Source organism: Monopterus albus, unplaced genomic scaffold (assembly GCF_001952655.1).
Source record: "Monopterus albus unplaced genomic scaffold, M_albus_1.0 scaffold40.1, whole genome shotgun sequence".
Lineage (NCBI taxonomy): Eukaryota > Metazoa > Chordata > Actinopteri > Synbranchiformes > Synbranchidae > Monopterus > Monopterus albus.
This window is the reverse complement of record NW_018127920.1, coordinates 4895788-4908198: the sequence shown is the minus strand read 5'-3', so window position 1 is coordinate 4908198 and position 12411 is coordinate 4895788. Positions and strand designations below refer to the sequence as shown.

The window sequence follows — 12411 nt, the reverse complement described above, 5'->3', positions numbered from 1 at the left end:
ACTCGAGCCAGTCTATGTGCTACCCATTTAGGGAAGATATTGAGGTTGATTCACTCGATTCAAAAATTGCAACGCTGTTTCACCTGAACTGGTCTGGAGTGGAGGATGAGATATTGACACTACAGACTGACATTCAGCTAAAGTCCAGGGCTAATAGACAGTTCTGGAACTTACAGAGGAAAAGTACCCAGACATGAGGAAATGTGCCATTGACTGCATTATTTGGCTCTACTTATTTGTGTGAGTCAGCATTTTCTCACATGGAGTGAGAGTCCAAATACCGCTCCACCATGACTGATGACTATTTGGAAGTCTGCTTGAGACTGGCTACCAGCAGCTACTGTCCGGACTATGCAGCCCTGGCTGATTCCATTCAGTGCACGTCATCAGAGTAAACTAATGACCAAAAAAGTACTGAACTGTAGTGTGCCTTAACGTGCATGCAGTTATGCAAGGTGCGCCACCATATTTACATAAGGTATAAATAAATATATGTTTAGTATTTTAACTGTAGGTAGATCATTTTGACTTGGTCATTTGAAAAGTAACTCGCAAGGCGAAAAAGTGTGCGCACCCCTGAATTAGACTATCCACCACCAGCTTAAATCTCACTCTTAGAGTTCAGACTGTAGTGTGTTGGGCGCTATGGGAGTAAAATTGTAGCTAAACTATCTACAAATGTGGGCAGAGAGCTGTGAACCTGTATCTCAGTCTCTGTGTGTACTCAGACTTGTAAATGTGTAAAGAGATCTGTAAATATGCATTCAGATTTGTGAAAGCCTAAAAGGAATCTGCAAATGTGTACTGAGACTTGTAAATGTGTACACAAAGCTGTAAACATGCACTGAAATCTGCAAATGTGTAAACAAAAATGTAAATACAAATATTGGTGCATGTATAAAAGATTCTGCAAATATATTCACTTCCACAAAAAAAGGGCACTGTTCCTTTTACACCTCAGCTAAGCCTCTCAAGTGTCTTTTTACACATGATTTTTGCTCCACTCCTGCCATCTCTGAGATCTGCAAATAGTGATTTGTCTGCATTTCAGGGTTTTATTTACCCTTAGTTCAGGCTGTGTACAGCTTAGCTCAACCTGTACCTCTGTGGTTAGACAGTGTAGTGCTATGAGATTGGCCATAAAAACACTGTCACATTTGTCAAGGGAGAGAAGCCATTTGGAATGCACATCAAAGCAACAGAATTTGTGATGTTTATGATGACATAGTGAGTGTGTGTAACCCTGCTAGGAAGTGTTGTCAGGATCGGCATGTAAAGCTGCCGATAATGTGAAGGGGTGAACTCAATTATAAGGCCAGATGAGGTTTAGCAGAACACTGTCTCTTTAATAAGAGCACTGGTAACAAACACAATGATAACACAAAGCAGGATTCTGTTTCAGGAAGTAATACTCTCAGGTCGATAATACAGTCCAGGATCAGAGCCAGCAAACTTACACAGCCGAGGGATCCACAAACTAGTGATGGCCATCTGACACCGAGGCCTTGATACATGAGCTGAGCCGGGAAAGGGATCTCCCGCAAACCACTGCCTTGAGGCTTGTATCGTTGCTGAAAAGACATGTGACTGATGACATCCGACGCAGAAACGGCTGACCTGAGTGACTCCCGTGACCGGTTCAGACCATCGAAAGGTTGTCACAATGGGAGATCTCACTGCACATGTCAGCAGGTGCGTAGGCGTAGGGGTACTATAAAGCCACCCAAGATGATGCACAATATGTGGGTTTGTCGGTGTAGTAGGTGTGTGCGTAGTTGCTGTGGTATGATCATTGCTGCTGGTGTGTGATCACCATGGGGTCAGCTAGGAATAAAAATGATTGATTCTCCATCCCTTGTATTTATTCACACCCTGTCCTAGTTACATGCGCACATATTACCATCCTAGCACATCCTTTGTTTCCCCAAGCACGCCTACTACACTACATACATTCATAGACTCGACCGACTGACCAATCAATCTTTACAAACATTTTGACATCATTCACACAAAGCCTAGTTACACCCATCACATAATTCAGACATTGTTCTGCTGCATACTATTTCGCCACCAGATGGCACTAAACCGAACCTTTGAATGAATGAACAGATATTCGATACAAATGATGAAGTGGTTCGATACAGGTGTCATGGTGTCAATTGGACATCACTACCACAAACATGAGGTCAGAGAGGGGAGTCCGATAGTCCATACATAGAAAACATGAGCAAAACCAGAAGGGTTAGGCAGTTCTCGGTGGTCACAAGGTAATCTGTGGTCAGAACTAGAATAATAGGTACAGAAAAAATGCTGGAAAGTCTGAACAAGAGTTGGAATGATCTGGCAGCTTCTTTGTGTGGGAAAGCTGCCTATATGCTGTTGTAAGCAGGTGTGAGTAATGAGAAGCAGGTGAAACCAATATGGGTGATGAGATAAAGTTCCCGGGAGTCAGGGTGAGCTGGGGACAGGAAATAGTGTCAAAATAAAAGCATGAGACTGGAAGCAGTGGGACAGAATCATGACAAGTGTGGGGAATTCCACAGAACGTACCCTGAGGCCACTGACTACAGAAGCTACTCTGAGTAACAGACACCAAACACAATAGAGAGATGATAAACACTGACGTCTAGCACAGAGAAACAGATGGAAAGAAATCAGGGTAAACATCTGGGATGAAAAACCATAATTTCATTTCTACTAGTGCTTGGCAACAACTAAAATCCTTAACTGCGTTAACTGCATGATTTTCTGTGATTAATCACAATTAATTGCATTGATATGAGCAGCATTCAATAATGAATTCAAAAGTAGTCTATTGCGCACTTTTATTTTTATGTAATCAAATATAAAACCAAAGCTATTTGGGCATTAACGTTTTATTTAGTTTGTTATAGAGAAACGAGTTACCCTCAGAGTCCAGAGCCACAATCATGACATTATAACAGGTACCAACATTTAAATCTGTTTTCTTTCTCTTTTCTGAACAGATACCAGCAGACACATTTTTCTTTTATCAGGGAGCAGCATAAACAGTCAATGTTCACTAGCAAGTGAGAGTGAGGTGAAGCACAAAAAAAGTACACAGCTGGGATTTACTGTGGAGGGGACTTACTCCTTATTCCTCTGCACCAAGCCAGTTGCTCAGACACACAAGGTCATTTACATTTTCAGATGATAAAGAAACTCTTCTTCTGTACAATATGACCAGCAAGAGAAAACAACCTTTCACAGGGTACGGATGTTGCAGCTGTGGCCAAGTACGTCTGTGCAATGGAGGCCAGCCTGCTGTGTGATCCTGCATGTTTGGACCACCACTCTAACGGACAGACCTCTGTGCTGATGGTGGGCTCTGCTCTGTATCGACGCACACTGTTCTCATCTGAGTCTTCCTCTTGTTCAGAATCAGACTCTGATGAAGCAGCCAATAAGGCTAACTTTTTCTTTGGTGGCTCTGATGTTGTTGCTTTCACAGGTTTCTCTGGAATAACTCTCTGTTCCTTGAGTAAGTTGGTGACTGAGGCCCACACCTCACCCCTCTGAGCTCTGGGTATACACTTGAGGTCCTTGAATCTCGGGTCCAATGTGGTAGCAATCTTCAGATATGCAATGTTGGCATTTTCCTTGCATGTCTCCAGGTCTGTTCTGAATGTAGACTTGAATTTGACCATGTAGGCACTGAGTACTCCATCACCCGTGAGAGATGGCAAAAAGCAGGCAGAACCACAGAGCATGAAACATATTTTTCTCCTCCCAGAAGTTCAGTCACATACCTGTAACAGAAAAAAATCTAACCCATTTCAGTCAAAATATATTGCATTCACTTATATACACACAAAAAATGCCCTCTACATATTCATTCACACACATACAGGAACTCTATTTCTCTCTCGTATGCACTCAGACAGGACAGTGACGTAAAGTATACCTGCAGGGCTCCAGTAGCATTTCCAACCTCTGCAGTTTGTCCATTTCAGCTGTAGTTGGCATGACAATCTTGGTGGTGTGTGTGGTGAGGACATCCCTCAGTGGCTGTTCATTTCTGCAGACACTTTTTATCATGTCCAGAGCTGAATTCCATCTGGTTGGAATGTCTTGTATAAGTGACTCCTTCCTTTGTCCATGTTCAGTTTGTTGTCGTTCTAATTCTGCAGCACTTGCTGGATTGTGTTTAAAGTGGCCCACAACCTTTCTGCATTTGTCCAGGCCATTGTCAAATGCACTGTTCTGCAGAGAAGCTGTGACAGAACAATGGAGACTGTGCGCGACACAGAGGACATGTTCAAAAGGCAGATGTCTCGCAGCAATGATCATGTTTCTTGCACTATCTGTGCTAAGTGTGCTGACTTTATTTGAAACGTTCTACTGCTGTGCAACATGAATGAAATGCTCTGCACATGTTTCAGCAAAATGTCTCTCTTCTGTTTTTATTACAGTTAGAGCATGTGAATGCAGCATCCAGTCAATCCTTGGTGAAGATCGACCTGAAGCCAAAAGTATCCAGACACAGCTGAAGGTTCAGATGAAGCACCCCCTTTCTCCTTATGTTTCAAGGACCCTCCTGCAACTGTCCCCGAGACGCACTCTCAGCCTGCTCCCGGACCACAGTTCATCTCCAGGAGGAGAGGCTGGGGGCACAGGCGGCGAACAACTCTGAGTCAGCCATGCTCTTCTGCAACACAACCTCCCGGTTTTCCAACCAGAGCCCAGCCAGTTACTGACCCCCAGTGTGGCGATGCTGACATCCCCTCTGCAGCAGCTGTTCCCTGGTGTGCCGACAAGAATGTCCCCGCCGAAGTTCTCATTCTTTGGTGTGCCGACAAAGACGTCCCTACCAATGCTTCAGCTCTCCAGTGTGCCAACGAGAATGCCCACACTGGGGCTTGTGCTCCTGTCCCCCAGTGGGTCAGAGAGAACTCTGACACAATCATTTTGGTTTAAGTTTCTGAGTGGAATGGAGTGCCTGCCAATGCCTCCAAACCCAGCCTGGTACCTTGGAGTGTCAGCAAAAACATCCCCACTGTGGCAGCTATTTCCTGGTGTGCCGATGATGAATTTGGAGATTCCTGTAACAAGACAAACATGAATATGGTAATGAAAACACATATCAGTTTGAAAATATGACAATTTGTTCATAAGATTTGGACCTTATCTGTCAAAACTTTGACTCTGTATGGTTTTTGTCTGATTGTGAATTCATATTGCTGTGTGACTCCCTCTTCTTGATCTTGATATTGAACCAGTGCTTCCTGAATAACCTGAAGAAGAGGGGAAGAAGGAAAAGGAGAACACAAGGCTTATCACAAAAAAATTGCCTTAAAAGTGCAGTACATCAACCACGACTAAAATGACAAGCTCAAAAATAAAACAAAACAAAAACATGCAGTTTCAAATCTACAAATGGGTGCCTGACAGATGAGATCTAGCTAATACACGGTGGGGGTGGTAAGTAGAATTGAAGGTAAGAACACAAAGAGCACTCTCCCCTGGACACAGACTGCCTTGCTCTGGACAAATCTGCACCACTTGCTGCAAAACACCCACACATACAGAAACTTTGTGAGCATCTTATATATGAGCCTTTCAAACTAATCAAATGATAAAAGATAAGATCATTGACAAACTGTATACAACAAAAGTGTCAGTATTACTAAAACGTTAAGTAATTACAAATACTCTGGTATACAAATGTGCACTCAGTGTGCTGTTTATGAATGTCATCCCCCCTGCTCGTTTGGCTTTTATGCAGCCCCATTATCATTATCAGCCCCTTGAGTAAGCACTTGGCGACAGTGGGGAGGAAAAACTCCCTTTAATGGAAAAAACCTTCGACAGACCTTTATTCTGCTTAGTTTCACTAATGTACAAGTCATACAGCTCCGATGCAGGTGTTTTCATTATATTTTTATATACTTGTTATTATATTTCTTTTCACTCACTGTTTAAAGTGCCTTAGACTCTGTGCTACTGTTTATCTACTTTATATTTCACTTGTAAAATCAACTCCTCTTGAGTTGATTTTTGATTTATATAATTTAGGTGGTCAGGGGGCAGATAGTCTTTGTGGGGTACTGGGAATTTTGGGTAGGTAGCAGCTGCAAAGAGACAGCAGAGAGGCATGTAAGACTACAACCCTCTGCCCTGGTCTTAACTCTGGGTTGTCTGATTTACAAATCAAGGTTGTGTAAATAGCAAACTAAGCAGGGTGTCGTTTTTCAAGTTCCTAAACCTCCTAATCACTGCTGCAGGTGTGTTTCTGCTTAGATTCAGTAGCCTACTGTTGTTCCTGTCCCCTCTCCCATCTTTAAGTCTCACAGTCTGGTTTTTTTGTTCATGCTGCTCCTTGGCATGTGGAACCATGATGCATTAGACACAACTCAGGCCACAGCTGACAATGCTGTGGTGTTCAGAATTAGAATAATAAAGCCCAGCCTTACTCCCTCCCCCACCAACTACTGGCAGTACTGGGGTGAGCCTGTCTGTGTAAGAGTAACATTTGCTCATTGGGCCTTAATGTCACTTCTGCCCTACAGCTCTTACTTTTGATATAATATCAGATTTGAAAATGTCCTCTTTGTTTCTCTTATTCTCTCCTGCCACAGACATGGCGAGCAGGTCTCACTCAATTGGTCATGTGGTGTTTTCTAGGGACAGCTCTGGGAGGCCTTGGCTCGTCAATGAGCTGAATCTCTGGTGGTACCTCTCCCCCCTCCCGGCCAATCTACAGCCAGCCTCCGCATCCCCCTACCCCTTCTTTGCATGTTGGCTGTTCCTCTAGATGCCACACCAGATCTGGCATCTCTAGCTGATATGCCCCCACTCTTTATGTATTGAATACATGGCAAAGGCTGGACTGTACAGGACCATCCAGAGGGTCCTAGACATTGACGGCTGGTATCTCATGGCCACAGAGTACCTAGAGTGCCATCGATATAAGATGTACCATCATACAAGTATGTGAAGATGAAACAATGCATACGCTGTTTGTGTTCAACACACTGAAAGATATTTCCCAGTTCTCTTAACCAGGAACTCAGAGAGACGAGGCGGTCCAAGTGGATACAAAAAACCGTGCTGGTTTATTCAAAGGATCACAGGTAAAATTAACATTACACGCTCAGGTACCCTTCACCTCCAATACTGCGCGCAGGCAGATGAAGAATGAAAGACCCCGAACCCCAACAGGCCTGTACATTATATCTGGTTTGGGCTAACCCCATTCTACACAGGGACGTCAAACCGTGGCGTCACCTGATATGTCAGCTTTACAGCTGACTGTAGCAGTAGTCAAAACATGGAGAAAATCAATGTGTGCGAGTGTTGATTATGTGGTGTGTATCTAAGAACATACAGGACATTCAGGGACATGTCCGGACATTAAGCCTAGGAAGATATTATGATTAAGATTACGGCTGAACATATCATACAGTAGCCACTTTCTATCTAGTTATCCTGGAACATAAACAACCTGGAGTAACTCCTGGAAATGAGTAAGCATTTAACAGCCTGAGCTAGACATCCTGTCTACACTAAAGACATTTCTAATACAAGTACCTAACCATTATCTATCTGACTAAAAAATACATAACAACACTAAATGAGACATTTATGTTGGGGGCAAAGCTGCATATAATGTTTGTGTTGTGTTTGTACAGGCTGTCCTGTGACCCGAGGGTGATTGGACAGCTGAGGTCTCGCACTTTGGGCAACAGTGCCACTCTGACGTACAACACCCTGCGGGAGCAGCACTTTGGCACATGGATGTGGAGAGCAGTCCAGTACCTTGGCATGTGTGAGCAGTTCCTGGCTTTGGGCACCACGAGGGGTCAGTTTCCACCACCGCCCCAGATACCCCCTCTGCCAACACCCGTCTGGCTGCTGACAGTGTACGGCTATGATTGTAGCTGGATGAGTACAAGGCCAGGATCACGTCCACCTTCAGATCTATCTTGAAAATGCGCAACAATAGCTCCACAGAACCAATGTAGAATCAGCAGTGACCCTCCCCCATCCCTTAGTGAAAACCCTTAATGATGACATCTTATCACCGTGACACACCATTCTTTTCATTAGGGTGGTAATACCTACAACAACAATAGGGATGCGCTGTTTATATTTCCAACCGATGGGTCAATATAATACAATGAAAGAATCATTTTCTAATCAGTACGAGTTTGTATTAGATAGTCAGGTAGATAGTCAGGGATTTTCACTCACACCATTCTTTGACCCTTTGTGTATTTTAAAGGGAAATTATGGATTTTTTAAATTATATTTGATTCATTAGGTACTTTATCAGATTATTAAGCCTTTATTAAACCTAGGTAAGAAACTCACACAGTACTCTTTATGTAGTGGTCACAAGTCAAAAGCAGACATTTTGGAAGTGATGCTTTATTCTGAAGGACTCTGAATATTCATAATCAACACATTAGACTGATTCTGGGCATCGAGGACCAGCTGGAGACTGCTACATGCAAACTACCCCCAATGCATAAACCAGGCTCTGCCAGCACACTTCTGACCTTAGACAATAAGTTTCAATTGCATCCTTCTTATCTGATCAGTTTCCAGGGTAAGGAATCACAGGAATGCAAACCAAACCTCCCTCATCTCCACACAAGAATGTGAAAGTGCTATAAACTGAAATACAGATTAAAATGACAATTTCCTTACCAATAATACAATAGACTCAGACAAAAACCCTGTATAAACACTCATGGACTGAAACAATTTTAAAAAATCACATGGAGAGCTAAATGACTACTACTAGTACTATGTTGTTAGATAAACAATATAGACAGCAGATTTTAGGCTATAGTAAATGTACATACTTTCTACAATTGTTGATAAGACAAAGCCCGTACTACAGATGATCGCAGGGTAATCAGTGAAAGCCTGCACTAACTGGTTAGCTACAGTAGGTGGTGCCACCATCGTAGGGTTGACCTAGGGCCTCTGCTGCTGGTCATTTTGACTCATGCTGCTGATGTTGTGCAGAGATTGGATGTGTTAGGTTTTACACTGTTGTTTAGTTAAAAATGGGGGCCTTCTAAATTATCCGTTGCGTTTAGTGTTATAATTTTCTTTTAATTGGTACATATACCAACGTTTAGAGAGAAACCTAATTATAGAAGAGAAACACTAGCTTTTATTTCCCCCAAATTCAAATAAAATAATTCTTATTTTATCCAAACATATAAAACATTTAGAGCGTTACATTACAAAAGGGGTGAAATTTTCCTAATTTATCAGACTAATATTTATTTTTATTCTAAATTGAAATTACCTTACCTCCAACAAAACTAGCAGGTTAAACTTATATATCTGGGGTGAAACAGCAATGTTTTCCCTCACATAAACCTTTAGAATTATTAAAATATTAATTTAATACTTATTTGATTACAGCAATTGTGAAAAGAGAATTAATTCAGTTTTAAGCCATACATCTATCAAAAAACTGTTGGCTAAACTTCCTTGAAACTAAACCCTGACACTAACCCTTTCACTCTGCAAATTATTTAATATTTTAGAGAGTAACAATCATAACACCTATAAAACCAATCAGAGAGCAACAAACTATGTCTGTGTCCTGGTGGTCAGACCAAATGTAATAAAATCCCTTTGATGCATGATCCTTACTCTTGGGGTGATGGTCAGTCCTATTCCTATTACTTTGAACAATTGTCAATCACAGAAGTGACACGCAAGACTATTTCAGGCAGTGCACCTGCTTTGAAATAGTTTGACTGTTGTAGTTAGGTTCGAATAATCTTGTATAACAAAAAATCAATTTTGTAAATTTTTAAATTCTTTATTAAACTTTGGGTTGATTCTCCTGCTGTCTTCTTCAAACACCTCATCCAGGTCCGGGTCTCCCCCAGGGAGAAAGATAAAAAACTCCTTCCACTATATGGTGATCAGGTTCTGGTGTGGCAATATTTGTCTCAAGCAGGGCATATCTCTGTGTGGCTTGACTTGCTGTTGTTGCCTCGCCCGAGTGGAGATGAACTGACCTGGATTGGACTCACTAGCTCCTCCTACTCTAATTACTTTCAAAAAGAAAATTTTGATATGCTAAATGAATGGAAAGTGATGCCCAAATGGACGGTTAAAAATTGTGATATTTCCTCAGAAATAGCCCCACAAGCCTTGAAATTCACACCAGACACCAGTCTTGAGACCCTTGCCCAACAAACAAAAGAACAGGTCTCTACACCACATGATACTCTGTCTTCTTCCAGGAGTGTCCTTAGAGAGTGAAGCAACCCCCTTCTTGAAGAGCAGTGTCTGTTGGGCAATATATTTCAGTTTCACAATAATATCTTGAAATAAAGTCATTAATTGAGAAGGGTGTCCACTGAGCCCAGGGTGTCCCTGGCAAAATGTTTCCCCGAACGTCACAGAATTTGTACCTTACAGACAAGTGTTTGAGGGTCACAAAAATTCTGTGATACAGGGGTGTGTGTAGGTCTTGTAACCAAAGTTCGGTGAAGCTAGTTCATTCTTTTGATCCTAAAAAAGGACAAAAGGTCAAAAAGGTCACAGAGTTTTGAAGTGTCCAAAAGTATTGCAAAAGGATGTGACATTTAGCATACCTGGGATGCCCATACAAATGTATACCAAATGGCACCTCAGAAACTGTCCATTAGGAATAGGCACCTCAGGAATGGCAAATATCACGTCATTTTGAAACATTTTTTTCCATTCGGGAAGTGTCAAAAAGCATCCCATTCAGACAGAGACATGCAGGATACTCTGTGACATGCTGGGGAAGCACTTGGGCAGGTGTCCCAAATATCAGAAGGTATCCAAAAAAGTCATTCCTAAATGTCACAGAAAGAAAGAAAGTCACTTTCGGCTTTTCCCATTTAGGGGTCACCACAGCGAATCTGACGACTCGCAATGTTGACATTTGGCACGTGTTTTGCACTGGATGCCCTTCCTGACGCAACCCTGATTCGAACCCGGGCGCTCTCGCCGCTGCGCTTTAACCACTAGCCTACCAGGGACGGCTCCCATTCCTAAATGTCATAAAGCGTACCAACCAGACGTCCATTTGGCGCCACCTGGTGACAGCGTCAGTGTAACATGACGAACAGGACATCGTTTCAAAGTTTGAAAAATTGTAGCTTGAAGCTGCTTGCCCATGTGGTTGCACGGGGCGATGTGTTTGACGCCGGCCACTGTGCCCATTTTTAGCACCCTCCAGCCGAGCAGGAGGTTGTTTACAGTAAGGTTGCTTTTTGCCATTCAGGAATTAATGGGTTTGTAATGGGTCGTGTCAAAAGTCCAGTGGCCGGGCCTTAAGGTAGACAAAGGTATAAAACTATTTCTAAAGCTCTGAATGTTCCCAGGAGCACAGTGACCTCAGTAGCTGTGAAATGGAAGAAGACTGGAACCACCAGGACTATTCCTACAGTTGGCTGTCTGACCAAACTAAGTCACCAGGCAAGAAGTGCTTTGTTCAAAAGTCTTCTGAGGAGATGGAGAACCTTCCACAAAGACAACAACCTCAGCAGTTCTCCATAAATTTTAAAGTAGTCTCTGACTGACCTTGAGGGGCCCAAAGTCCAGACTTAAAACCCCTAAGGACATTGCGGAAAGACCTGAGATCACAGTTCTTACCATCAAATTTGATGGAAACTCATCTGCCAGGAAGAATGAGATAAACTGCCCAAATCGTGGTGTGCAAAGTTTGTAAAGACATACTCAAAAAGACTGCAAACTTTAACTGTTGCTGAAGGGGCTTTTACAAAGTAATGAATTAAAACTCTGTAAACCTTTGTACAGTAGACATTTCAGTTTTTGCTTTTCAGTAAATTTGCTAAATGTTTTCACTGTCAAAGTCAATATGGCTTACTGATTGATGGAAACATGGCTATTTAATCCATTTAAAATGACATTAACACAAAGTGTGCAAATTGTGAAAATATAAGAATACTTTTTGAAGCCATTGTATATAACCTGTTTATAGGGTTAACAGACTTATGTTTTTGATACATATTTCACTTTAGTGCAACTGAACACATGTAAAAAGTCAATTATATATACAACTTTATATGTTTCAAGCAACTAAGATGCACTATACAGGGACACTACACAAAGTAAGCTGCCAAGGCAGCCATTTTGTCTTTAGGTTTTTTAGGATTGCTACGGCGTCCCCTCCCCCGTCCACGTCCTCGTCTTGCTCCCCCACCCCGGTGCATGGCGTGCCTCATGGTGGCATGTTTGAGCTCCACTAGATCCTGGAAGACCACGTCACAGAAAACGCAGCCAGTTTGTTGGGTCTCGCCAGCAGGAAGTGGAGTGCGAGCTTTGTTAAAATCAACTACGACCAGAGAGGCATCACAGGCATTGCAGCTCTCCTGAGCTACCTACAGGAAGAGAGAAGAATTTTAAGGATCAAGAGAA

General features: G+C 42.4%; 1 protein-coding gene across 2 annotated transcripts in view; it reads right to left on the bottom strand.

Annotated features, from left to right (window-relative positions):
• Window positions 1-10951: 10951 nt before the first annotated feature.
• The window catches only part of top3b (DNA topoisomerase III beta), a 32107-nt gene continuing 30647 nt past the window's right edge, over window positions 10952-12411 (bottom strand). Inside the window, exon 17 of one of the 2 annotated variants that reach the window (XM_020599340.1) lies at window positions 10952-12374. In XM_020599340.1, the coding sequence (XP_020454996.1) occupies window positions 12096-12374 (279 nt within the window). In that variant the 3' untranslated portion in view covers window positions 10952-12095. The remainder of the gene's footprint in view (window positions 12375-12411) is intronic. The other variant, XM_020599339.1, reaches the window with a different exon arrangement.